This window comes from Varanus komodoensis, unplaced genomic scaffold, assembly GCF_004798865.1.
Source record: "Varanus komodoensis strain SLA01 unplaced genomic scaffold, ASM479886v1 scaffold48, whole genome shotgun sequence".
In the NCBI taxonomy this organism is placed as follows: Eukaryota; Metazoa; Chordata; class Lepidosauria; order Squamata; family Varanidae; genus Varanus; species Varanus komodoensis.
In genome coordinates, this window is record NW_025336059.1 from 1,350,559 (window position 1) to 1,378,115 (window position 27,557).

The 27,557-nt window shown below is 52.2% G+C and overlaps 1 protein-coding gene across 4 annotated transcripts in view; it reads right to left on the reverse strand.

Moving 5' to 3' along the window:
* The window catches only part of AGRN (agrin), a 179,150-nt gene that overhangs the window by 113,457 nt on the left and 38,136 nt on the right, over positions 1-27,557 (reverse strand). For 3 of the 4 annotated variants that reach the window (XM_044445432.1, XM_044445430.1, XM_044445429.1), the window contains exon 3: positions 12,101-12,121. The exons of the other annotated variant lie outside the window; for it this stretch is intronic. In XM_044445432.1, coding sequence (XP_044301367.1) covers positions 12,101-12,121 — 21 coding nt within the window. The remainder of the gene's footprint in view (positions 1-12,100; positions 12,122-27,557) is intronic. 4 annotated transcript variants of the gene reach the window in all.

Sequence of the window (27,557 nt, forward strand, 5' to 3'; positions counted from 1 at the left end):
ACAGTCCAAGTTTGCCATGTGATTTGCAGACTAATAAACCTGCATTGGATACCAGCATCCACTGGAAAAGTGGCCACAAATATGCATTCACAACAGGAAAAGAACGTGCATGTGTCAAAGATGCATGCAATTCATGCCCGCATTTGGAAACAAACGAATGAAAATAGGCACGGACTTTTATTTGACAAGAAACAGTGAAACAAACCACACTGCTCACAACCTGAAGTCAGAAAAACATGCCGTAGGGAGCTGGATTTTTGCCGGTTAACACATTCCAACACCCAATTCGAAGTCCGAAGGTTCTGTCATATGACGGCATAATATAATCCTACCACTTTTTTCCTCCTACGAGAAACCCAAAGCAGCTCACGCAAGCCCTTTCCTGTCCATTCTATCTGCACGACAACCCCGTGAGGTTGGTCAGGGTGGAGTTCAAAGTCACCCAACGGGCTTCATGGCCAAATGGGGACTAGAACCCGGATCCTTCAAGTCCCAGTCCAGCAGTGTAACCACTACACCACACTGCACTGGGGACCTGGGCTCTTCCTCCAGGGAAGTCTCCCCTGGGCTTGGCTCAGCCGGGAGCCTGACAAGATCTTTCCTTGGTCTGCAATGGTGGTGCTGTTTCCTAAAGCAGGGGCCGACCAGGGATGTTTTCCCACTGCAGGGCCTACAGAGGAGGGGCGGGGGGGGGCTGGGGGGGGTAAAAGAAGAGACTTCTCCAGCCTTCAAAAGCTCCACAGAGCCTGCCAGGAATCATCCCCTGCCCATCTGCTTTCCGCTGATACCACGACTTTGCAAGCAAAGCTGTTCACTCAGGAAAGGCAGAAACTTAGGAAGGCAAACATTTGGGTTCTCCAGATCTTTTTCATCTCTGTGCAGTTTTGCAACTTATTCAGCTCGCGTCGCATCAGAGACTAGTCGGAGGCGCAGCCACTTCATTTCCCAACGCCGCCGCCTTGGCTGTTCTCCAGGAGCCACAAGCCCAGCTGGTGTGAATCAGCAGAGTTTGCTTTTCCTTCATCAGATGCACTGATCACAAGCAGATTCCGAACTGTTAAAGAGTTGGTGGATCCACCAGGAGAAAGTCACACGCCTGGGAGCCGTTCATGGGGATATCAAAAGCTGCCTTGGAAAGATGTGTAAGGAATCTGCTTTGGGGAGAGGGATCCATCGGATTCCCTCAGCTTGGCTCCCTGGATTCTGGTTCATTTTCTTGCGCCCCTAAGTCCACGTGGCGTGGAGCGTGCGGAGGGCTTGCACAGGTGTCTGGCAGGAACCGAGCGCACACAAATCAGAGTCCCTCTTCTTCACACGCGGCTCGGAGGCTTTGCTGGTGCTACACGTGCCATGGAGAAAAGTTGCTGGATGGCACCAGAGGAGTCCCACTAGCGCTCAGGGACTTCGTTTAGGCTCGGTGCCAAGGCCACGCATGAAAAAGAAGTCCAGCAAGCAGAAGAGAGACAGCTTCCCCGGGATCATCACAAGCCTGCAGCCTTATCACAAGCAAGCCCCCTCTTTCATCCCACCCAGTATTGCCCACACAGGCTGGCAGCAATGACTCTCTGGAGTTCCAAGCAGGACTCTTTCTGCCCCAGCTTGGAAATGCTGGGGACTGAAGCTGCTGCGTGCGAAGCAGGGGTTCTGCCACTGGGCTACGGCACCTCCCGACATCCGTGAGTTCTGGATTACATTTCTGATTATCTCTGACCAGCAGAGCAAACAGTCACGGATGGTGGGAGCAGTACTCCCAATTTCGGGTGGGACCTTGGCGACTTATCCCTCTGTGCACCCCAGCCCCCTGAGGGACCTCTCCTCCTCTTGCGGCAATCTCCTTCCGCTTCACCTCCACAGCTTCACCTGGCCTCCTTTCAGCGGCTGATACCTGGCGGGGACCTAGAAGAGGATGCATGACGTGCGGAGGAAGCCAAGGGGGAGTGCTCACAGGCTCAACACTCCAGGATCACCTTCCCATAGTGGGATGGCAAAACGAGAAGCGCCGCAATCTAGAACCACAACAGAAACAGCAACACAAGCTGCAGCCGCACCTTCCAGCTGGAGGCTGCTGCCGCCGCCAGCACCAAAGTCTTCCAAAAAGCTTCTGAAGCATCCAGAAGTGGGGTGTGTGACAGAGCCAGGAAGCCACCAGAGGAATTGTAGCTGGGGAAAGAGGGTGGGGCTTTCTGGGGGCCTGTGGGGGTGAGATGACCCCAGGGCCTGCGGCTCCATACTCCTGCCCTAGGACCCGCAGGAGCCTTCAGACACTTGATGGTAAGTGGACTCGGGATGGAGCCAAGGAAATAATGCCTTCTCACAACATCTGCTTCCCCAGACGGGATGTCCACCGGTTTAGATGGCTTGCCAAGCTGATCTTGGGCACATCCTTGGAGGGGGAGGAGGAGGAGGAGATTAGACCCACAGCTGGAAAAGATCTTCTACCTTAGAGGGCAGGGTTCCCTCAGGGACCACTTGTAAGGGAAGGGTCACATCCTTCACAGCCTGCTTGATGGTGATATTTAATTTTTTTCAATGTTAAATGCAGTACCATGTACAGTATTGCTTATATATGTATAAATAATACAATACATACATTATATCCATTATTAATCGGCCTGCTTCAATGCCAGAATAAAAGCTGTTACCCTAGAAATCAAGCAGATTAATTGGAGGTTTTGTCTTCTCAATTAAGTTCTCCAAAAAAAAAAAAAAAAAGATTTAGACTTGGTACCAGGTTATTACAAAATCACCTTTGTTTATTTCCTGTCTAGTCAGGTAAAAGGACGGCTAAATTCTCTGCCACTGCTCACCATATGCTACTGAGATCTTTCCGCTGGGCATTTTTCCAAGAAAAAGTGACCTCAGTTCTCAGAGCTCCTAAAAGTATTGCCGCCAATTCTTTTTAACGCAGCTGCCCATTCGCACCAGTAAACGGGGAAAACAATATGGCTTCAGTGAGAGTCGTCTTTTGTGGCCTTGCTTTATTCAGCCACTGTATAACCTTGTGCCAAAAATATTTGATCTTCAGACAAAGTATCCACATATGCTCAAGTGAACCCTTTAGACTACAGTTTCTCCAACACATATTGGATCATTTGTTAGTAATTTTATGTAATTTTCTGAGGCACAAATGCCCTCTATGGGCTATTTTTAATACTATTTGTTTACATGCAGCAGGCACAGACATTTCGGCTGTTTGAGGATCATATTCTTGCTCATGATTCTTCTGATATGATAATACTTCGGTTCCTTCCCCAAAGTCATTACCCTATTCCTTTCCAGTAACTGGTTAACCCCTTTCCTTTTCTTCAACACTGTAATTTTCCAATATTTTAAGTGCTTCTATTCCTGTTGTATTCCACAAGCAGGTTACAAGGTTTTTAATTTGTATCAATTGGAACCAACTAGTTTTGTTTTGGCAATTTTATCCTCCAATTCTCTTATTGAACTCAGTTTTCCACTTATTCATAGATCTCTTAAGCCTATAAATCCCCTTTTCTTTCCTCGACTTAAACTGCACGTATTTGTCTTCAAAATTCAATCTGGGATGTTCTAAAAGGGGCCATCATGCAGACACAAAGGGGGTGAGCATGGCACTTATTCACACCATACAGCAACCCATTCAGTTGTGTATTTCAGCCTTTTTGGAGGGAGGTGTTGAGAAAAAGACTCGAGAAGACAAAATTGGCACCATCAGATCCTGCTTGATGGTGACTTTGAAGTCAGTCCCTGCTTGGGGGGCAGGTTCCTGGGTGGGGGCAGCTGGCTGGCCCCTGCATGCACATAATGGGCTTTCTCTGTTCACCCAAAGAGGAGGCTGCCTGCTGCACCCCTGCATGAATTCCTGTTCCAACCGACCAAGAAAGCTCTGTTCAAAGGTAGGCAGGAATAACTCCAGCACGCATGCTTGCATGCCTTCGCAAGTGCGCGTTTGCTGCAGCTCCGAAGCAACTCTGGGCTTGCTTCTGTCTTACTGGGAGGCGCTACTTATTTATCTATCTGTCAGTGTCATATTCTGCTCTTTTCCAACAAACTTTATTTTTATTTTTTTTGTGCTTGTCCAGAAACAGTGACTCACAAAGGCAGGACTAACAGCTTGAACTCTGAAGGACTGCATCTACGAACATTTTCTTTTCCTGTCCCCCTCTCTTGCCCTTTTATATAGCAATGTGAGGACAAGGACTGAGTCATTTTCTGAATCACGGGAAAAAATGTAGGCATTCTACTCCATCATAATTAGAACAGGCAGATATTAACTCCAGTATCACATTCACCCATGAATATTTGCGTAAAGCAGCAGCAGGGGTAACAAAACGATAAAGCCCGGATCCCGGCCAGCCACAGCCCTTCCCGGGGCCCTCAAATCCCTGCCTGCCGCCCACTGCCCCATTTCCTTCCCAAACCACTGCTCTGTGCCCAGCGAAAATGCTTGGTCTTCACTGGGGCCGAACGCCCCAACCTGACCCAAACTGGTAGGATTTGTTTCCCGAAGAATAGCTTCTCCTCCAGGGAATATTGGAGTTCCCCCAGGCTTGCAGATCCCTCCCTCAGTGCCATTTTGGAGACAAAAGGCCCCGTGGCTTCGGCGTGATTCACTCTTTCCCTAGCCAGTGCCTTCCCACCACAGGTCGATGGGAGCGAGAATCGCCCCTCACCATCCCCTGTGCTCCTGATCCCTTCACAGCTGTGGTGGGGTTTAAAACAAAAACAAAAATACCACTTTTGGCATGGAAGTTGATTGGTATTTATCCGGCAATCCAAGCGGGCTCCATAACCACATTTTATTATGGCCCCACTCCCTCTTTCTCATTCAAGGCAGCCCTGTCTGGGTTAATAAACCCTACACACACACACACACACACACACACACACAGGGAACACCACTTTCTCCTTTGCTTTTGCAAGCTAATTAGCAGCATTAAGGAGCAAAAGAAAAGAAAAGGCACCCCTCCGCACACACATTAGACAGAAGGGAGTTTAATGATGTCATTTAACACTCTCCATTCTCTGCCCTCCATGGCCACTCAACAGTGCATTAAAAATAAAAATATTTGGGAAAGGGACAAAAAAATCATCGCAGCAGGAATACTGTGTGAGAGGAAAAAGGGAGGGGGAGCAAGCAGAAGTCGGGGGGGGGGATTTGCCTTTATGCCCAAACAGCTCCCCCCACGCAGCAGACTAATGGGGCAGGGCTCTTGCGCCTTTGATACCATCACAGCTCAGCAGCCAAGCGTCTCCATACGATGGCAGGTGCAGGTTGTGCCCACAGACACTCTGGCCATCCAAACAGCTCCCGGGGTGTTGCAATCAGCTTCGTTCCGCAGCCTCAGGCCCTGACAGTGGCTGCTGGGCTTTGGGGCTCCAGGAAGCTTCTTCGGCACTCTGGTCCTGGAATTCTTTCCCTGCATAGGCCTGTCTGACTGCCGCCTTTGGGGCACTACCTAGAAACACATTCATTTCTCCGGGCGTTTTAACCTGCTGCTGTTCCCCGTTTTCCTCAATGCAGCAGTGTGCTACATTTTGGGCGCCAAGGGGGTGGGGGGGATGCACGCACGCACGTGGCGACAGGGGTGGGAAGGGACCGCTCTGGAGCCATGGGCAGAAGGAAAGGCACACCTCCGCCCCTGTCCCCCAGCCCTCCGAGCACTGCCAGCGAGCAACGGCTTCAGCCCTCTGCAAGACGCACAGGAGCAGTGGGGATGACCGACAGGGAGGCGGGAGCCGCCCGGGGCTGCGTTCACATGCCTCTGCGGGCTGCCTTCGGCCCACGCGTGGCACACCCCTGCGTCCAGGCTTCTCATGCTCAGCAGCTGAGTTGTCGCTGATTTTGAAAGACAGGGCAGCCGAGTGTTCCCCAGAGATGGCCCCTTCCAGTTAAGGGCCCCCCTGGGCACACCGGTGCTGTTGACTTCAGCCAAGGCCTGCTTGTAAATGAGCCACTTTCGTCCCGAGGACCAAGTTCCAATTTGGAGAGGTTCTAGGTGCCATTAAGGGGGGGGGGGGGGCAAAAGGGGTGAAGCCAGAAACGCAAAAACAACCCCCCCCACACACACACACTTTATTGCAGCTTACAGCCCTTCAGAGAGAAAAGGTGTGACCAGGAAAGCCAAATGTGGTCTTGGGCATCAGATTCCCTGCCTCTGAATTGGGGCCCTTTAAAAGAAGGGCTGTTGGATGGAATCACAGCCAGGATTGTTTGTTTGTTTGTTTGTTTGCATTTATTTATTTATTTGCTTGCTTGCTTGGGAAATGGCCTCTGAAATAGCCCCATTCACCAATAGCTAGTTTTGAAGGGGAGCAAACCAGAGATTCGGCTGACCTCTAGGCTGCGAAAAGCTGCAGCTTACAGTGCTACTGCAGGCAGAAGAGCTGATATGTTGGCAACCCTTGCTTTGCTGGGGCCATCTTGAAAGGAAGAAACCAAATCATTGAAGTAACACAATGAACACCTCCAGAACTTCCCCAAAAGCGGGCAAAAGTGCCAGCACACTAAGCGCTTGAATGCACACGACCCGCTTGAGCCGGAGGTTTGTGAGGGGCACAAATTTGTGAGAGGCAAGAAGATTAGAGGAGATAAAGAGGGCTGACGTCCATAAAAGGGGACCCAGGTGGAGCATAGCTTGACGAAGGGTGTTTTAAAGAAGCTTCCAAGGAAAGTTTGCGAAGCACCACACACACAAAATGTATTTTTTAAAGTCCTGCAGGCTACACTCTCCTCCAGCAGTACAACACTGCCACCTTGTGGCCCTTTAGAGACAGACGCACTCCAGGAACTAACCTGGAAACCAGAAGAAATAACAAGGGAGGTGTCGCGCTGAGAAATTTGGGGCAAAGGCTTGGCACAACCCGATCCTGTAGCTCAGGACAGTCAACCCCAAGGGAAAGGGTGTGAGTTAAAGGCTTCTCACAGCCCCTCCTTGACCTCAGAGGACAGGATGTTGGTAAGCCGAGCGCCAAGAATCTTCTGGTTAACAGCTCACCATTAAAAAAAAGACACAAGCCGCAGAAAACAGGGAGTGGAAGAGAGATGGGTCCCTGGGGAGGATTTAGGATCAACAACAGCGCTCGCCAAGTGCTGGTGGCGGGAAAGAAGCCAGGAAGCAGAAAAATATGAAAAGCCACAGTAGATCCGCATATTCAAGAACTGCAGCAACGCCAAGAAAACGCAGTACAGGTCAGCGAGCCACCAGATGTTAACGCCAGAGGTCTGGTAGCGCCCCCTTCAGGTTTTTAAGGGCTCCAGAGCAAGACTGCCCCAGCAGGCCCACTCCTGGCCAGCACAGCCCCTGGTGCACTGGCTCCTCACCCTCTTCTCCATCCTGGCCACCCCTTGCTTGCCTGGCAGGCCGTGGCACCAGGCCCCCCCCCTTCTCGCGGCCACTGCAGCCTTGGGCTGGAGCAGGCTGCAGCAGGGAAGCAGAGGAGCAAATCTGGGGGGGGTCTTGTTGGTGGGACCCCCAGCAAGTGCCAAAGCACTCTTCCGCTGGATGCTGCCCTGAAGGGAATCCAGCACCTCGGCCTCTTTTCCGTGCAAACAGGGTTAAAAGGCTGAAGCGGCTCAAAATGACCATCTGAGGTAAGCGTAAAAGTGTAGAGGCTGGGCACCCTGCTCAGCCACTGGGTTTTATCGGTTCGGAAAAGGGAGGAATCACCATTTCGTGTTGGTTGGTCCCAGTAGAAACCTCTGAGCTTCAGGTCACATGGTAGAGTTAAGCCATCTACTTCACTGAAGTCTTTCCCTCCCCAGGCCGGGCCTGTTTCACGACGTCAGCATGGTCAGCCCTTCCCTTCGCTCCGTCCCCACAAGGACTGCTTCTTCTCATATCCTGCCCGATGAAAAACTGAAGCTCTCCAAAGGTTGCTCACCATTTTGCACCTATTAGGCTGTCCCTAATAAATTGGCTGGATAAATCAGCTAATACATTAGCTCCTAATAAAGGAGCGGAGATAGAAAAGCAGTCTGTCTTTCACCCAGCAGGGGGCACTGTGGGATGCCGTGAGACTCCCCTTTGCAGGTAGAATTCCAGCAGGAAAGATCCTTTCCCAGGGAGCAGCTGCTTTCCCTGCCTCCCAGCAGTGATCTTTCCCCACCGAGAAGCAGGAGGCTCAGCAATGCAGCAGAAAAGCAAGTGAGCAAACAGAGGCACACAAACGGTTGCCCCTTTTAGTCTTTCCAGCCCTGTCTTCTGAGTGGTCAGTGGCCCTGTGTAAGTGGCACTGGCCTTTGAATTCCCTTTTAGCGAAGCCCTCGGGGTCTGCATTCCAGCAGCAGGTGGGTCCAAATGCAAAATAAGCGGGGCCGGAAAAAGCAGCATATTCTTGCTTAAAGTTCTAATTGCTACTAACTAAGCCTTAGGAAAGGCACCTCAAACTTTTAGGAGGAAGAAAAAGCTGCACAGAAGCCAGGGAACCACCAAAGATTTTAGGCACCAAGTTAAAATGGTTTTATTTGCCCCAGCTTTCAAATAGTGAACTGGTTCACTCGGCTGCTGATACGTTTAAATCCATATATATACACATACATTATCCGAATTTTATTGTTGCGGTGTTTGGTTGTTGCAAGGAGAGTCCTGCGGTGTGGCTTGTGCATCACGGCAGGACGCCTAGATGGACAAACCGGGGGGTTTTCATGTGGGAAACGCAGGGGCAGTCTGCCCCTTGGTGCTCCCTCTCTACTATAAAAGATGCCCGTGATCCTCCGAGTTTGGACGGTTTTGGGGATCCAGCCTGGATTGCACTCAGAATATTACAATAACCAGACAACTGAAGAAGATCAGTTTGGCTGAAGCAGTTTTAGTGTCGGTTCTTGTTTGTCACACAGAAATTATAGCACAACATACTCTCGGTTCGTTGTTTGCCTGGAAGCCTGCAAGTATATGGATAAAATGATACTGTCTGGGACTTATTTGGAAAATAGTTTCTACTTTCACCAGCTTGTTTACCCCATGTTTTTTAACTGCACCTGCTTGTTTAGTCGGGATGCATCAGACTGAGGGTTTGTTATGCCAGAGGCGGAACATGGGAACCTCCGCAGGACAAAGGCGCTCAGACCCCGCCGGAACTTGAACTATACAGCAGGCGCAGCCTTCACAGGAATCCTTAGCCATGCAAAATAAAGGCCAAACGGCAGGTACAAACCTCGGTTTCCCCAGCGTCGGCCTGGATTCTAAACCACAGTTAGCTGGACTGAGCTGCTGGACGAGTGACATAAATAAACGCATTGACTGATTGATTGATTGCATTGCATTGCACCAGTGTGTTGCCCCATAGCCAGAGGCTTTTTGCCCTCCCGGAGGGAAAACCTGCCCGCTACGGACGCCAGGGGGCAGCATTCCACACTCCAGCCTCATGGGCTCTCCCTTCAAGCCACAGAAAAGAGGGTGCGAGATAAAAGCGAAGGCACGCGAAGCCTTGTGCAGAAGGGCAAGACATAACTTGGCAGCCGGGGCAGATTCCAAATTCCTGCTTCGCATGCTTGCCATATCTGAAGCGGCCGAACAAAGACACCGCTGGCATATCCCCTCTCATCAAAGCCTCTCCCCCCGCCCAGCATGTGTGCACGCACGCCCCTTGGCATCCTGGGATTTCCAGTGCTGGGTTTCCCGGGAGCAGTGGGCACGGTGCCAGGCTTGGGCCGGCGGCACTCCGCACCCTCCCTCTCGGCTCGTCTTCTGCGGCTGTTCTCCGCACACTTGTTCTGACGGTATGGATTTCCCCATTCCTGCCCCAGCGTTGGTCCGGTGGGTTTTTTTCACGGCTGGGGAGAGCTGGAGGAGGGGTGGGGTTGGGGGGAGAGACTGACCGCCCGAAAGTTCCCAGCAAAGGCAGGGGGAGGTCCAGCGGGGAGCACGGGACCCCTGAGGAATCACAGCTTTTGTTTAGGACGGGGAGAGTCGGCCCTCTTGGCCTGTCCCCTCGGTCGATTTCCAAAGCCCCCCGCAAGAAATGGGTTCTGGCAGTAGTGATCTGCTCCTCCATCAACACCTGGTAGGTAAAGAGGGAAGCTAGGAGAGAGAAAGGAATGGCAGAAGGTGGGTGAAGAGGGAGGCGGAGAGACATCATTTGTCTGCCTCACTTTCTGGCTTGTTCTGGCATGCAGCCTGGCAAGGAAGCGGTTTCCCTACCCTCTGGGCATCTTTTTTTCTTTTAATAACGAAAGTCAAGTTTCTAGCCCTTATGGGTGCCAAGGTAATCTTGAAAACATTACGGTAGTGAAATCTCAGACTCTTAATTCATCTTATTCCAAAAGTAAGGAACAATTGGGATATTTCTGGGATGTGTTCTGTGTTAGACTACAACTCCCAAGATAGCATGGCCACTAATGGGAATTGTAGTTTAACCTAGCTGGAGGTTGGGGAAGTTGGAATGATGGTGTGAAGTAACAGAAGGTTATGGGCAAAAATACCTGGAAAGACACAAGTTGCCCAGCCCTGGTATAAAGGCTTAAGCTGTGGACCCCATGCGGAAGTTGTATTTTTAATTTAATGTTTATATTCTTGATTTATATTATAATTATTTTAACTTATTGTTGTAAGCCACCCCGAGGCTTCGGCAAATGGGGCGGCATAAAAATGTTTTAATAAAATAAATAAATAAAGTTTAGTAGGGCTGGGCTTCAGTTGTTCCTCTGTGGGGCCCCCAGTCCAAGAGGAAATTCGCATAAAAGTCCTTCTCTGAGGCAGTTCTCAAAGAAGAGTAAAATTCACAGAACCCACAGAGGGGACTTGCCCTGTGACTTCCCAACAGAAACTCCCCTTCTGCACTTCATGTGCTTATGGGACGAGGGAAGGGGGGTGAAATGAGCATGCCTTTGAAGAGTGAACACAACACAGACACATACCTGCACACCACAAGGGGGGGCCTAGGCAGAAAACACCACAATGTTTTGCCTCTGTGTGTGTGTGTGTGTGCCTACCATGGAACAGGCTGGGAGAAATGGCTCACCCAGGGTGCCAGCATGAAGGGCAAAGGAACGATTTCCATTATGAATGAAATGGGGGTTGTTATTTTACTAAGGAATTCCATACTGTCCTCAGAGCAGGCAAAGGAAAAAGGAGAGAGGTGAAACTTTTTCTTTGCTGCTCCAGGTTTTGGTTTTTGTTTTTAAGTATTCTTTCAGGATTTTTTAGTAGTGCTTTCCACTTAAAAGAGAAAGAGATCAGACGCTCTTTACACAAATGAAAGGAACAAAAATATGAGCGACACCACTTATAGGCAAGCTAGCTCATTCAGATTCAGCTTGCAGTGCTTTGGCTTCAGACGTGTTCCCGGATGCAAACTCCATGAAACAGACTTCCCAGTAGACATGTGTTGGCCTGCAACTCACACCGTGCCCCCGTGAGACTTTAGTCCAATACAGGGGGCTCCCCCCAGCCCCCCACTGCCGATGGCAAGCCCCCTCTTCACAGAGGCAATACCTAGGCTGCGTCTGAGAGCAGGAAAATTTGCATCTCACTTAAAACCAAGTTCCGCATCTGTGCCTACACGCCAATGAATTAACAGATTGGCTGGCCAGCAGGCCCATCTTGCAAATGTCTACTCAAGAGCCAGTTCTGCTTAAGTTCATTGGGTACAGGATTCCAGCCCCAGTCCTGGATGGGCAGCTCATGAAGATCCTTCTATGGCAGCACAGGCCCATTGACCATAGCGCTCTTCACTCCTCTGACAAAACAGCCCTGTAAGGTAGGCCAGGAGTACTGCCTTGGCAAACTTCAGGAGAAGTCTTGCACTGAAAGGTGCCATCGTTGGTCCGAGGCTGCCTAGGGAATTGATGATGAGCACTGCAGACAGCATTGTCTGAACGGACAGCCTCTCAGGGCTCAGTCCAAGCGCTCAGCCCCTGCACGATGCTACTCGGGTGTAAGCAACAAGGAAAACAGAGGGAAGCTTCTTCCCCGACTAGGCTGTGCTATGAATGATCAACGGGGCTGACGGCCATCTTCAAGACCGATCTAACAGGAGCAGAAATGCCTCTCCCTGTTTCAGTGTTGCAGGTTAATGCACAGGCGGGTGGATGACAGACAGACAGACAGACGGCACAGACGGCACAGACAGACAGACAGACACACAGAGGGGCTGAGTCTGGGGACACGCCACCACTTACCGGCAAGGAGCCTCCTGCGTTCTTTTGAAAGCAGAAAGGGGGTCGGGGTGCAAAGGAAAAGGAGAAAACAAGGTATTAGAACAGCGATGCAGGAAAGCAGGTCAACAGCATACCTCCCAAAGGCGAGAAGCGCTCGGGGCCCTGGAGTCGCCGGGGAGATGCCAGCGGGAAGCGGGCGAGCGGGACGTGCAGAACAGCCTTTGCTGGCCACGTGCCCCCAGCGCCAGCGCCAGCGCCAGCAGGCCCCCTGCTTCTGCCCCGATGGACTGGAGGGAACAGGCACAGGTCGGGAAGGCCTGTTTCTCGGACACAGGGGGCACCCTATGCTGCCCCCCCCCCCGCCGTGCAGGGGTCCTCAGTCCCTCTGAGTTTAGCTGCAATCCTAGCATCATAGAATAGAAGAGTTAGATGGGGCCATGAAGGCCATCAAGTCCAACCCCCTGCTGTTGCAGGACACCACGTCACACCATCCCACTCAGAGGGCTGCCCGGTGCCGTTGCGGCTGGGGCAGGAAGGAAGGGGTTTTGCCAGCAACACCTCGGATTTCGCCAGCAAGGCAAAGCTTTTCAGGGCGACTTGGCCTGCGGTGGGCCATTCAGACCCATCTGCCTCATGGAGGGCGCCCCGCCCCCTCCTGCTCCAACCCGCCCCCGGGCCTCGCCCGTCGGGATGTGCGGCTCGCTAGAGACCCGAGTGGCTGCCCACCAGCCCTTCTCTGGCAGGTTAAAAGCGAGACTCCGGAGCAGGTGCCTGGAGTTCCGAGCGCATCTCTCTCGGCCCAGCTGCCGAAGGTCTGAGCGTGGGTACAGCACGTCCCTGGGAGCGAGGGGGCGCAGAAACGGGATCCAGACAAGGACGGGCGCGGGGGAGTGGTATTCCCGGGCTTCCCGGGAATCGGCATTATGTGTTCTGCAGCCGCCCGGCAGCGACCGACCGTCTGTCGAGGGCGTGTGGGCGAGCCGGGCGGTGCGGGGCAGCAACCTTCTTGCCCGGGGGTGGCTGCCTTCACGGAGCCAAGGGATGCGTTCACCCGCTGCAGAGACAAGGGCCGAAGCGCCACGCGATATGACTGGGAAAGAGCCACACACCGCTGGGGGGGGGGCTGGGGGGGGGGGGACCTCCCCAAGTGACCGCAGAGGCCTGCAGGAGGAGGCCTGCCAGGCAATGATGCAATGCAGCTGGCAACCCATCCGGCTTCCCGTGCCACAGGCCTGGGGTTGGATTAAGATGGCTTAAAATATCCCAGACCAGTAGGGTTATTTTTGGGATGGGGGTAGGAGAATGAATTGGTTGTTTGAGAGAGAGAGAGAGAGAGAGAGAGAGAGAGAGAGAGAGAGAGAGAACGCGAGAGAGAGAGAGAGAGAGAGCTGTTGTTTCACGAACACTTTAAAAAACTGAATGATGCATGAGCTCAAAGAGACCTGGACAGCCAAAAGAAAGTCACCATCACTGACCGGCTGCAGCAAATGAAGGGCAAACGTTCCTAGACACGGGGGCTGGCAAGTCGGCGTGAACCGCAGGACCGCCTCCCTCTTCTCCTCAGCCCAGCTCATGCCTGCCTGGCTCTTCTCGCCCCTCCTTGCAGACTTTCCCAGCCCTGCTCTACCCATGCGGCAAAATCAAGTGGAAGCATCATTAATTCAGGCTGGGGTGGGAGGGAAAGACTGCGAGGGCAGGGAGAATTTTGGAGTGCTCCCTCTCTGCATGCAGAAGCAGGCGAATAATGAAATACGAGGCCTGCACGTAGAAAAGCAGCACCGCAGGGAGAAAGCTCCTAGCCCGGCCATTCGTCCCTGAACCTATAAGTGCGACCCCATTCTTTCAGATCCTGTACATGCAGCAGAAGCATTATAAATTAAGAAAACTAGACGTGGCTCAGAGAGACCAAGTTGAAGCAGGGAAAGCATCATTAATGGATGGATGCACATCCATCTGCAAGCACATATATGTACATACGTGTGTGTAATCATGTATACATCAATGGCACTGACGAAATGGCACCCCTTCTCCAACCTGGCGCACCTGCTTGCAGTCCAACACATCTGGAGTGTGTCAGGTTGGGAAAAGCTTGCACTATATCAGTAATATTTTTGCAAGCTACAGAATATTGATGCCCAGGTTCCTACTTCTGAATACACAGGACAAAAAGGTCTCTGACAGGAGATTCTGCTGAACGTTCCCATCTCAAGCGCCTAAGAAGATGGCTCCAAGCCCATCTCGTTCAGCCGCCTCTTCCCCACAGGCCTTGCAGTGGGCCAAGGAGCAAACAGGGAGGAAACAGGCCCCCCCCGCTCATCCCCAGAAGCTGTGACTCAGAGGTAGGATGCCTCTCGACATGGAGGCTCCATCCATCTAGTCTCGCAAACAGTATTTTTAGACCTCTCTCCCTCCTCCTGGATGAGTTCATCTAATTGCCTTTTAAAGGCATGCAAGCCAGGGGCCATTTGGCAACGGTGAATTACATATCACTAAACAATGGGCGAAACAGGAAATGCCACACAAGATTCCAGCGGAGCCCAACACTATTGTGCTCTGCTTCCTGGGCTCCGACGTTGGAATGGCAGCAGCTGCCTTGCAGCCCGAGATAGTCCTGGCAGATACCACAACCTGTCCAAGAACGTCACCACACACCTCCTCGCTCCATAGCTGGCACATGCTTTACTCTTGTGCGGGAGTAAAGCTGGAGGAGGACAGTAGGGAGAGGTGAATCCCAGGAGCACTCCGAGCATGCAAAAGGTTTATCCTGATTTCTTCCATCCGTGATTCCCAGCATGAGCCCGCCTTGAACATGGCTGCCTCCTTCCAAATGAGAGCGAGTGCCAGGAGACACAGAGCTCTTTCATCCATGAGTGTGTGGGGAACCGGAATGAAAATTCTTTGATCCGCGGAGGATTTCAAGAGCATTTCAACGATGGAGGAATTATTACTGCCGATATAATTTATTGCAAGAGTTTAAGAGGAGTTTTGCTGAATTGGACCAGAGATCCATGCGGCACACCCCCCCCCCCCCAATGCCACCATCCTGGCTAGGTCTACCTGCAGGAGAAGCAGCTAAGCACCTGCGCGCTGGCGGGCGCTCTGATACAGTGAAGTTGCCGGGTCCGGCAAGGGTCACACCCAGTAGACCAAGCTGCATTCGGTACAGTGGGGTCAGGTCCAGGCGGAACATGGGCTGCCCCTCGGACAGTGCTCTGCAGGAGATGCTCGGCTGGGGGAGTTGCTCACACAGGGAGCTGCTGCCTCAGCACAGCATCTGAGTGCTGGTGGGAAGCCAGCAGAATTGGGGCCGTGCCCGAAGAGCAGGGTCTGAGGACAAGGTCTGCCCCACAGGCCGTCCCCCGCCAAAGCCTCCCCCTGCTCTCACTTTGTGGCCCTGAGGAATGCAGGACGGTCCCCCAGGTGGGCCAGCCTAGGATTGCGGTGGCCACAAGGTGCCCTTGGGCATCAGTCTGTCCCTAGAGAACTTCCCTGGTGCCCCCCAGAGAGCCCTCTCCCTCTTTTTCTTCTTTTTTCTTGAAAGAAAAGCTGGGACTGTTGCAAAATGGGCTTCTGTTGATGGCGCAAACTCAGTTCACTATCCTGGAGCTCAGACACGGCCTCTGACCCTGATGCAGCCTCTGGGGCAGTCAACTGGTCCTCCGCCTCACCCCCAGGGCAGCCAGTTCTGGGTGTTGCTCGGGAAAGATCCTCAAATTGCCAAATACACCCTCAGCTTAATGGGTTGACTATCCCAGGCGACAGGAAGAACGTGATAACCCACACTCCAGGGTGCAGTATGGGTTGACTGTTCACAACCCAACCACAAGCCATGGGTTATCTTCACAGCTTGTTTCGGTTAACAAACCCAAAGCCTTTGAGTGTGGGTTCCTGTGTTGTCTGAACCCAGCAATCCAGGGTTTTAGAAAGAGGTTTCTCCAGCCCTACCTGGAGATGCGAAAGACTGAATCTGCCACCTTCCAGGTGAGAGGTTGGTCCTTCCCTACTGAGCTGCGGGCAGGCTCCCCTTCCCAGTCAAAGAAAAAACTAGTCTCAAAGTCAGTGCCGCTGCCCTTGAAACACACATGTGATTCTTCTATCCTCCCCCATTTCTCCTCTAAAAAAATTAGTATGAAACAAAAAGGGAGGATCGCCTTCTCTTCAGAGTCTTGATCTTGACTCCTGCTTATTGAACCAAATAGTGATAAAGGAGCAAGAGAGAATGCATCAAAGGCGGGTTTAGATCTACTGGCATTCAAAGGCAGTTCAGATGCTGCGGGGGCTGAATTCTGCCCGAACTGCAGTTTTGTTTTACATCGGGGGAAAGAGTTGGGGGACAGCGGAGTGTGGAAGAGATTGGCTGGCAGGAGGGGATGGGAAGAGAGGCAAAGAGCTGGCAAGGGAGAGAGGCCACTGTTGCCAGAATGTCTCCCACTTCTCTGGGTCTTCTCTGTGCAGGAAACCTGGGCCTGACAGTTAGCCCGATATCTCATGTAAAGTAAGACAGTCGCGTTTCCAATCATGGTCAGAGTCCCTTGCAGGCACCACAATGGCTGGAACCAAAGCGAGCTAAGCAGCAACAGAGCGTGACAATGCGTTGCAAACCAAATTGGGAGGAAATCCGAGAGTTTTCAGGCAGTGCCAGATCCATGTTCTGTACAGCAAGATGCCCTCCATGAGCCGGCCGTCTTACCACCAGCTTCTCTTGCCCCCTTCCCCCAAATTTGAAAAGGAAAGAGCAAGGCCACGGGTGTGGATTCTGACCATCCCCACCCTGGATGCTGGCTCTGGAAATACACGGCAGACACAGAGTCTGGAAGCACATGGGGGTCTGAGGAGGAAAGCAGCACATAGACGCAGGGACAACCTTTTGAATTCATGGACACATTTGGGGATTTGAGGCACTGCCCAAGCAGTGGATTTCCACCTTATTCAGCAAAACAAATATTTTTTTCCTGTCCCTGTTGGATCCTGCAAAGCCATTTTCATAAGGAATTGTCTTAATATAGCTATGAGGCACTGCAACATAACTAATGCTTCTTTTATGTGTATGTTTTGGCAAAGTCCTACGGTTGCTTCTTTGGAGGGAAGGTTATTACACAAATCCATTCTGAACACAGTCTTTAATATTTAATATCTGGTCCGGACTCCAGACCACATTTGTGCCCAGGCCCACACATGCAGAAATCCTTCCCATTGCCCTGGGGATGCCAAGGATTGCAATTCCCATTCTGCATATGGCCCTTGATTCGTTCCATCTCTTGGCTCCCAACCCACCGGCTTAACAGTTGCTTTCAGTTCCTATCTAACAAACCCAGACTAGCACCTGCTTGCGATGCTCCCATAAATAGGCCCAGCATCACAGAACCCTTCAAAACAGCCTCCAAATTTGGCTGCCAATCAGCCCTTTAAAAACAAACACACACCCCTTTCCAGAAGTCAAAAAGGCACCCAAAAGTATTCTCCATCTTGGAAAACTACAAAGCAATTAGACACATCTCACCTGTTAACACGCATAGATCAGTCAACTAGCCGGCAATCAGCCATGACCAATAAATCAAAGCCCTTCTCTGGGGAAAGGCACGATTCTGGAAATGTGCAAAACGGTGCTGACAAATTGCCACGGCTTGGCGGGCTGGGCCGCACTTCTGCCAACAAGTCAACCTGCAAACTTCCTGCTGGGAACATGCTAAGAGTTCTGGCTCAGCCAGTTGCATGCACATGCAAACGCACCCAGACTTCCGGCTGCCTCGGAAGGTCTCCTGAATGGAAACCCAACGGGTAGGAAATGTCTCATTAGGCAGAATTGCTTTGCAAGGATTTGAGGCTTTCCTTCCCAGCCCATTGCCACCTGGCTGTCCCACTGCATGCGACCCGACGTTGAGATTTTGGGGGAGGCTGGAGTGGGGAAGACACCATGCCGCTGGGCAAAAGCTTGAGGAGAGAAAGAGAGGCACTAACTAACACAAAGCGGACCGAATGATGGCTCTCGGCACGCAGCAGTTTCTGTATCACAACCGAAGTTTGCAGATGAAAATGTCCAGATTGAATTGTGGTGAGAAGTGCAATTCTCAAAACAAGAAATGAATCAACGCCCCACCCCGATCTGTTTTTGGATTCCGGATGCAGGAGGGGAAGAGGGATCGATCGAGACTCAGGCAGCCCCCCAGGGGCTCTGCTAGGTGGGCTGCCTTCTCCCCACCCCACAGAGGAAGCCCCAGTCTGAGCAATGCTAGGCCACAGAGCATCGGGAACGCCACAGCCCTGGGGGGAACATCAGGGGGCGTGGTGGCACACAAGCGACCCCCTTTCAGGCCAGACCTCCCTGGCTGCAGGATGCTGGGAAGGTGCGTAGCGCCAGCAGGGCACCAAGCTGGTGGGTGCTGAGTCGAGGAAGGGCTCGGCGAGGCTTCCGTCCTGTTTCAGTGCAGACTTGACACCCCAGTGCTACTGGGGTGGGGGGGGGGAGTGGAGGAGGACCCCCCCCTGCAGGGCTTTTGGTTCGGCTGTGCTTTCTTCAGGCCTCAGGGAGTCCCCAGGCAAGCTGTTTCTCACAGGTCCCCTTTTGGCTCCGTTTCTCTTGGCACCCAGCACCGGTGCCTGCGATCGGGGCGCATGACGGTGCGCGCGCTTCCCCGCCACGGGCTGCTTCCCACACATCTCGCGGCGAGCCTCACCACAGCAGCCTGGCGCCGCCGCCCACGCTTTGCCAGAGGCAGACGGAGAGCAGCGTGCCGAGCGTCCAGAACCAGCTGCCCACCTGGATCGCTTCTCCAGCTGCCACACAAGGGAGTTGTCCTAGACTGGCCTCACCCCAAAGCACCAGGCAAGGGTTTTTCAGGCGATGCACACCAAACCACCAGAAGGGCCCCTGGAAAGAGGTGGCGGCCGCAGGGTCGACCCCACCCCGAGGCGACCCCTCAAGGATGGGGGAACCCGATCCGGAACTTCAGCTCAAGCCGCCAGAGATTGGGGCAGGCCCTGGCAGTTTGGCCCTCTTCCATGCATGACGTCCCTCCTCTTTTGGTCTAAGAGGCACAATTCCACTTTGGAAACACTCCCAGAAAGCCAAAAATACTGGCAGCCTGCAGCCTGACGTTCTCCCTGCCCCAAGCCTTAAGGGTTTAAGCATCTCGGCCCTTGGGAATCTGGGGAGAGGCATGGAAAAGCCACCGCGGGCCAGCCGTGGCCGGTTGAGGGGAAGGGGCAGGGTCATCAGGCATCCCCCAGAGGGACAAGTTGGTCCCATGGCCCGAAGCTTGACCCCCTGCCCCAAAGAGACTTCCCTGCGTATGGGCAAGGGAACTCTCTCCTCCCCCAACAGCCCCAGAATGGAACCTGCAATTTGCCCACAGAAAGGCCTAACACATTATTTCCATGTGCTTTGTTTTCTTGAGAGCGTTTGAAGGAAAAGTGTAAAACTTTAAACATTCTGATATCCTCAGAATGTTTTAAAGGGTGAATATTCAATGTGTTTGTTTCTGTTTGCTTTGTAATAATTGCTAGAATACATTAACTGCTTCTCAGTTTGCATACTGTGATTTTAACTGGACAGACGTATTTTTAATTACTCTTTAGAGTGGGGAGTTTTCTTCAAATGCTGCACATTGCGCACAGGGGCAGCAATGCCTGCGGCGAAAAGGGACTCCATACATCCCCAAACACATGAAATAAATAAATGGGCAGGCACCACCCTTCTTTTGCGATGCCACCTGCTAAATTTGCCCTTTTTAAGAAGCAGTCGCAAAACCGCACGGTGTTTGGGGCAGAACTCAGCTCTGTCTGTGCAACTAAGAAGAGAAGAGCGCAGGACCCAAAATTATTTCACACAATCGGACCCAAAGGAGCATCTAAGCCCAGGGCCGTGCTTCCAACAGCTGCCGACCAGATATCCTGGGGGGAGGGGTGGTTCGCGAGTACCTTGCACCGTTTAGTCGTCCCAGCGTCTGGCATGCTCTGTCACACTGTCACAGAGGGTGGAAGGGTCGCTTCTCCGGTGACAGGGGACACTTGTAACAGAGCCACTCGGCCTTCACGCGTCATCGCGGGGCCTGCAGACAGACCCCAGCATGCACAGGTGATCCAAGGGCTCTGCAGTGCCCTGTGCAGATGCGTCCCAGCCAGAACACGTTCCAAGATGGGCGCTCTCTGCAGCAGGAGCACTGCTCTCATGAGCCATACGCCAGGCATCTTCCAACAAAGAAGCCACTCTTCTTGGCAGGGGAAAACGAGCCTCTCCCACCCTCCTCTGGGGGAAATTGCAGGGGAAGGACGGCCAGAGAAGAGGCACGGCGGCTTTATCTTTGAAATGAACAAACGCTCCGCTCTGCTTTTATCCCGGATGCTTCTTTCTCAGCACGGGCCTCTGCTCTGCTCCCCCCACCTCGCCCTTGCACCGCATTCCCCACTTCCAGCCAAGGATCCTTCTCCTCTTCAGCGGAGCTCCTGCGACAAAGTCCCCGGCACGGAGACAATAGGCGCTTATGTTGTCGAACGCAGCTCTGTTTCCTGGGAAGCCGGCCAGGGCTGGCAACCTTCACCAGCAGAGAATCAAAGGCGCATTTGTCCTGCTGGGCTCCTCAGGCCGCCGAGGCGCTTGGCAGAAAGGAGCTGGCATGCACGCACCAACTGCCGGAGCCCTGCAAGTGGAGCGGCACCCATCTGCCGCGGGCCGCTCCTGAGAGGGGATCCGGAGAAGCAGATGCGGGCACGGACCGGACCCGCACTCTGGGGGGTGCACGGTGCTGCGTCAGCTTGGCTCTGGCTCTTCTGGCCAGAACAGGGTGTGCAGCGGAGGTAAGACCGATGGGGCGGGGCAGAGAAGGGCCATGGCTCTGGGGCAGAACGGCTGCACGACACGCAAGCGCTCCAGGCTGGGTCCCCAGCACCTCCAGTCGGGATGGGAAGGCAGTTTCTCTGCGGGACCAGCCCTCCACAGCTGGACAGATGTGTGAGACAGCAGCCCCCATCTTCCTGGGCTGGGTGATGGGCATGCAGTCAGCATGCCTGGAGGACGTCCAGTGGAGGAAGTCCAGCTGACAGGGCAGGGCTAGATAAGGAGCCGCAGGCCATCTTCCTGTGCTCCTGGGTCACCAGCTCCACAGAAATCCAGTGGCCCTTCTTTTTATGGTCACCTTCGCTTTATGGAGCTGCCTGGCTCAGATTTTCTTCCACGGAGTTCCTATTCTTAGAGCCCTCTCCAGCACTTGGCCCCCTTCCTCCGGGCTGCTCTATCGTGTCTTGAAGTGATAACCAAAGCGCTCAGGATGACACACAGGATAAAAAAACCAGCAATCCTGAACAGTTATCACATGAAGTTCGGAAAGCTGCAACAATAACGAAATAATTTTAGGAGGAGGGACCAATTTCCTGGTTGAAGTCTGGAATGAGAAGGTGCACTGAATGCCGAAGGACACGCTGGACACAGCGGCTGTACGAATGTGTTGATTTATGGCTATCTCACCTTTGTACAACAAATAGCACTCAAATGACAAAACTTTCCCTAAGATATTTTCCTTATGCAGGAAACCTGGCAAATGCACTTCCAGAAATCAAACATTCTGCCTTTGCACGACACCCACACTCTCGCCTTCAAACCACAGTCGTTCCTTTCTCCGTCCTCAGGTCGTGTCCCCTTGAATGACATCCCAAGCACTTCGAACATTTCCTGCACCTCTCTTTTTAAAACACCATCCCTGTGGAAGCCAAGCAGAACAAAGCAGAATCCCGTTCCTTCGCGATGTGGGGTACCCCACACACCCCTAGAACGAGAGAAAGGTCTTCAAGTTCTCTCTCTCCCTGCACTTTCTCGTCCTCCACCCCCGTGCAGCTTGAAAGTTGCTCTCCAAAAATCTTGAATAATTGAGTTCGCACATAAAAGTTTAAAGTATTTCAAGGCTTCATTAAAATTCATTTGCTCTTCCCCCTTTGGAGGATCGTCCCTGCCACAGTGCCACGGAGGGCAAGAGGCAGCTGCTTTTTCAAAACGCTGCTCTCCCTGGCGCAAGAAGACAGCTTCATCCTCGACCTTCAGGTGGCTTCAGAAAAGATAACAGGCAGGGAACAGGCAGTGAGGCGGCACAGAACAGAAACCAGGACGTGCTGCTACGGATTTCAGTTCCATGGGAGCATGATCTGGCCAGGGCAACTTCTTCTTCCTTCTCTCTTCTCCTCCTATATTATTTATTTACTTATTTTATGCTGATAATTTTAATTTTATATTATTATGTTTGTAACTCAATGTATTTTTTGTATTTAATGGTAATTTATTATCTTCTATTGTATTACAATGTATTTTATTGTGTTGTAAGCTGCCCCGAGGCTTCGGCAAGGGGCGGCATAGAAATGTAATAATAATAATAATAATAATAATAATAATAATAATTTCTCCCTCAGTTTCTTCTCCTGCATAAAAGCGAAAAAGCTTTGGGTTCTGTGTACCCTACGACAACATTTTCACTCTTCTCTCACCTTCTCTAGACCTCCCGACAGGTCCCTCTAGAGCGTGGCAACCGGAAGGCCAAATCTCCGGGCGGCACATGCCTGGGTCATCAGCTCAAACCCCGTTATGAGTCCAAGTTCCACTGCCCATCTTTCAAAGATGTGACAAGTGGCGCATAAGACAGAAGCCGCCACCAAACGTTAAACAGAGCACTTCCCATGTCTTGAGTGCTTTTATAGCATCCAGAATATTGTGTGTACATCACTCTGCCGCAGTCTTTACAGCAACCCTTTCCGTTCGGTCAGCAGCACTCTGCTCCATCAGAGGGGGTCTGAGGGCAGAACTGCCTGTGAGCGATGGTGAAATTTGGATCATTCTCTCAAGTCCTGGCCAGCAAGAATTCTGCACATGCTACTGAAAGAACAACGGGGACTAGAGCCATTGAATAGTGTATTGGTTCACAAACTGCAGTTTAATGAAAGTCAATAGAACATGGGAGTTACAGCAAGAGCTGGAGAGGAGAAAATGTGTGAATGTGTTCATTTAACAAAAATCCTCATTGGCCATGCTAGCCAATGGTGATGGGAACTGCAGTCCACCCCATACGGAAGACGTCAGCATTGGGGAGGCTGCTACAGAAAGGCAAGTCAGAAATTCTATCAGGCTGTAACAGCTCAGGCTGTGCCATGCTGCGTAAATTTTGCCTACAGAAATTGCAGACATGGGTGCAAAGAGGGCTTGACGGGGCCTTTTAAGAATATCTTTTGGGCTGTGGCATAGAAGAATGCATCCCTGCTGCATCCATGCACAGAGTTCCCTAAAATGAACTTTTTGAAGGGGACAATGTCCTGAAGACAGATCTGCAAACCATTCCTCAGACCCACGCTGGGCCAGAGGCACTGCAGCAAATTCATCCTCACGGCACTGCTGGGAACCGGAGCAAGCGAGACATTGGTGGGGGGCCTCCGGGGACCCTGGCGACTGCCCAGAATGGCAGTTCGCACACCAGCATCTGATCCTTATTCCAGGTGCCTGCAAAGCTCTGGGTCGGCGAGGAGCAGGGGCTCGAGTCGGAAGCCAGGGATGGTCCACAAAAGGCAGCACCCCTCCATTGAAGAAGGGCATCTCTCACGCTCCTTCAGGAGGTTTCCAGAGAAAGGTACGCTCCCGCTTTTACCTCGGGGGAGAAGGTGAGACTGGGGCTTCTTTGGAGGGGTGGCAAGAGGACAGGAGAGCCCTGCCTGCGTTCTTCTCCTCCCCCACCCCCAAGCCGCCGCTCCCCATGCTCCCCCCAGACAAGTGCAGCTCGGGCAGCTGCTTTCTCTTGCGGCTTTAATTCCTTCCAGATGCAGGCCCTGGGAGCCGCCGACGTGTCTGGCTGCAGGACTTCGGGGAACCCAGGACTTAACAGGTGCATCGCCCGCCTCGCAGAAGTACAAGGCCTCCGAACCCCATTCGCCCCATCCCCAGCGTGTGCCACAACTGGAGCCTCAAGCGAGGGACGAACAGCTTCCAGAAGACAGAACAAACGCCCACCTTACATACGTATATCAACTGTGTCGAGTTGGGAAGCTTCAAAAACCCTGTGCCACTGATGGAAAAGACAGACAGGGTGTGTGGGAAGTGGGGCGAGGAGACCGTGGCTCACATTTCCAGTGTTCCACTGCCCTGCCATGAAGCAGACTGAGTGACGGATAAAGAAATCTATCTGTTATACCCCATGCCAGGGGCAGGGCTGGGTAAGATGGAAAGGGTTCCTTCTCTCAGTAGGCTGTACAGAGAGAGATGAGAGGCAAAGCAGCAGGGCCATTCTACTAGTCCTGCTGATGGATCTGATTTTTCCTCGTCCCTCCCCATTCAATTTTCCTTGCGTGTTATGCCCTTAGAGACCTCAAATATGCACTCAGGAACTCTGTAAACTGCTCTTTGGCTGTGGAGCAAAGTAAAAACCCTTTAAATAAATATATCTACACCATACGAACAGACATTCCACCCCAGCCTTCAGAATAAAAGTGCTTTCCCAACCTTTCTGTAAGAGGGTTGTCTAGTTACCCTTTTTCGGAAACTTTTCATAATATTTTTAACTACATTTATATCCTGCCCCCTCTCCCCTCCTTCAAGATCCCAAGGTGGCTTCACGATCCACCTTCTCTTCATTTTATCCTCACAACCACCCTGCGAGGTAGGTTGCACAGAGAGGCAGGGACTGGCCCAAAGCCGACCAGTGTTTTTCCTGGCTAAGTTTCCCATGTGCCAGACCGGCACTCTAACCATTGGACCACACTGTCTCTTTTAGGCACCACTGGCGTCCATATTCCAGTTCCTCATCTCCTCTCAGGTTATTATGGTTTTTCTTCCTTTGGCACATTCACTCCGTGCAGGAACAATCAGTGACTTTTCTCCTTCCACCCAGGTCACCATTCCTGGAGATGTTCCAAGTGACTCTATTTTGATCCAATTCTCCCAGAGTTAAACAAACTAAAACTGGGGGAAGACTTAAAAACATCCTTTCCATGTTCTTTTCCCCCTGAGCTTTTCTAGCAAGGTCACACTTAGCGGGCAGGGGATAATATATGCAGGCCAAGGCTGCATTTTCATCTTTGAGGTGGTAAAGTCTGGATTTCCTTGATGTGAAGGCTATTTCACACAGATTAGTGGACTGCAATTCAGAGCGAGGGTAGATTTTCAAACTGGGCACAGAATTAAAACACCCTGAGAATCTCAGCTTGCATTTATTTATTTTATGCATTAGATTTGTAACCTGCCCTTTTCTTTCTTTAAAGAACTCAAAGCAGCTTGCATCATTCTCCTCCAGCTGCTCTCCATCTTATCCCCACAACAACCCTGTAAGGTAGGTCAGGCTGAGAGTCTCTGACTGGCCAAAGTCACCCAGTTGGCTCCATGGCTGAGCGGCAACTCAAACCCAGACTGTCTGAGTCCCAGTCCCAGGCTCTCAAGCACACTACCAAACCTGGCTCTCGGTTTTGAAAAGCCAAACAAGTTTCTAGTCTTCAGGGCTGCAGAGAAGGACTTGAAAATGGGCGGGAAAGAACTGGTGGCATCTACAAAATCTGGGGGTTTTAGGATTTTTAGAGGGGAGGGGAAGGGAGCAACCTGCTGATGAACACAGCCAAATATAACTCCCTACCGCTTCTCCATGGCACGACGAATAAAGTGACACACTGACATGCCTTGGTATTGAATCTTGCTTGGCTTTGCCTCTTGGTGGCAAAATCCAATGATCCCCAGCAAAAAAAAAAAACGGCATCACATGGGCACGGAAGTCCTAACACCAAACACAGCGTACTTGCCAATATGTTGCAGCAGTCGTACTTAAAATATCTCCCTCGCTCACAGATCAACAAGGAAGCCATATTTAACTCGAGTCCTCCCCACACCAGGTGAGAGAGATCAGCTGCCCGGACCAGCAGGGACCGCCTGCCCAAAACATTCTCCTTTGCCCCAGAACAGCACCGGGCCGCTGATGCCCACGTGCCGCACAAGTTGCCAAGGCTTTGTGTACCGAGCAACAAACCCTTTGAAGTCCTGTGCAAGGAACGCGTCGGTGCCGCTGGCTCCCGGCACCCAGAGCGGGGCAGAGCGGGGCTTTCCCTGCAGAGCTGCCGCCTCACCTTCCTCCTTCCCGCTGGCCATCTCGCCACCTGCCCTTTGATCAGAGCTCCCCCAAAGATCGAAGACAGCAGGGATGTGTGGAAATGTTTGCTTCGGTTCACAAGTCAGCAGAACTTGCCGTGTTCCCAAACGCAAACCAGAACGTTTTTACTGCAAAAGCTTGCACATGCCCGGATCAGCAGCTGTGTCTGAAATGTGTAGTTTATGAGAAATGCATTTAAAATGTGCATTACACACCTTCTTAAGCAGTAGTCAGTTGAGGAAAAAGATACCCATTTGAAACATGTGCACAGAAATGCACTCTTTTCCTGTTTGGAAAGTACTTTAAAACTTAATTGTTTGTTTGCTTGTTTTATCCGATTTATATCCCACCTTTTCTTTTTTTGAACAGCTTACATCATTCTCCTCCTCCTACTTGCAACGTTACGCCTACCAACAACAACCCTATGAGGTAGGCTATGACTGGCCCAAAGTCACCCAGCTTGCTCCAAGGCTGAGCGAGGGCTCGATTCTGGATCTCCCAAGTCCCAGTGCTGCCCTCTGAACCGCTGCATCACACCAGCAGATTAGAAATGCGCTCTGGGCGAAACCAATTTAACAGCTACAGCAGGGATGGGAAGAGTTCTCCAGACGGGGTTGGACTGCAGCTCTCCTGTTTTGCATCTTGCTGGGCTGGTCAGGGTTGGCCAGTCTAACTCTAATGCCATGCAAGAATATCTGGGAGCCACACGTTCCCCACCCTTGCTGTGTGTCCCCAGGAACGGACAGGAGTCCACCACATCTTCCTAAACGCGGCCTCTTTGCAGTACAAGCCTCCTTCTTGTGGAAACCGGGAACGAGGACACGCAAAACCAGAGCGGCGCTATCGAGGCTGCGCAGCTTCTTCCACAGCCCCAGCACGGGCAGGATGGGAGCCGCTGGTCGTTGTTGCTGGGGTGAAAGGCGCACCGCCTTTGACCCTGCTCCCCAGCACAAGAAAGGGCAGCCTTCCGTCTTCAGCGGGAAAAAGGGCAGCTGTTCTCCGAGGAACGGCAAACAGCTGCTGAGCTCCTCGGGGAGATGTGGAGGGGGTCTGGGAACACGGCTCCTCCGCTACCCCGCTCCGCTTTTCAAAACAGCTGGAGAATGTCGCGCCAACAGCTGAATGGATTCCCCGGCCGGGGCTCTCATGCCTCCATCTCGCAGCCCTTGCAGACTTGGTGCAAGGGCTCCTCCGAGGCTGATCCAAGCGGGGCAGAGGGGAAGGACAGCGAGGGGAGAAAGATTCCATAATCTCCCTTTCCAAACTCCTGATAGGAATGGTATGCCGTCCAGTCAACAGAGGACCTCTTGCCTGGCACACGGCCACAGTGGAGGCGCAGGAAAGAGCATTTCTCCCCCAGCTGTGCATTCCTGGCGGACACACGG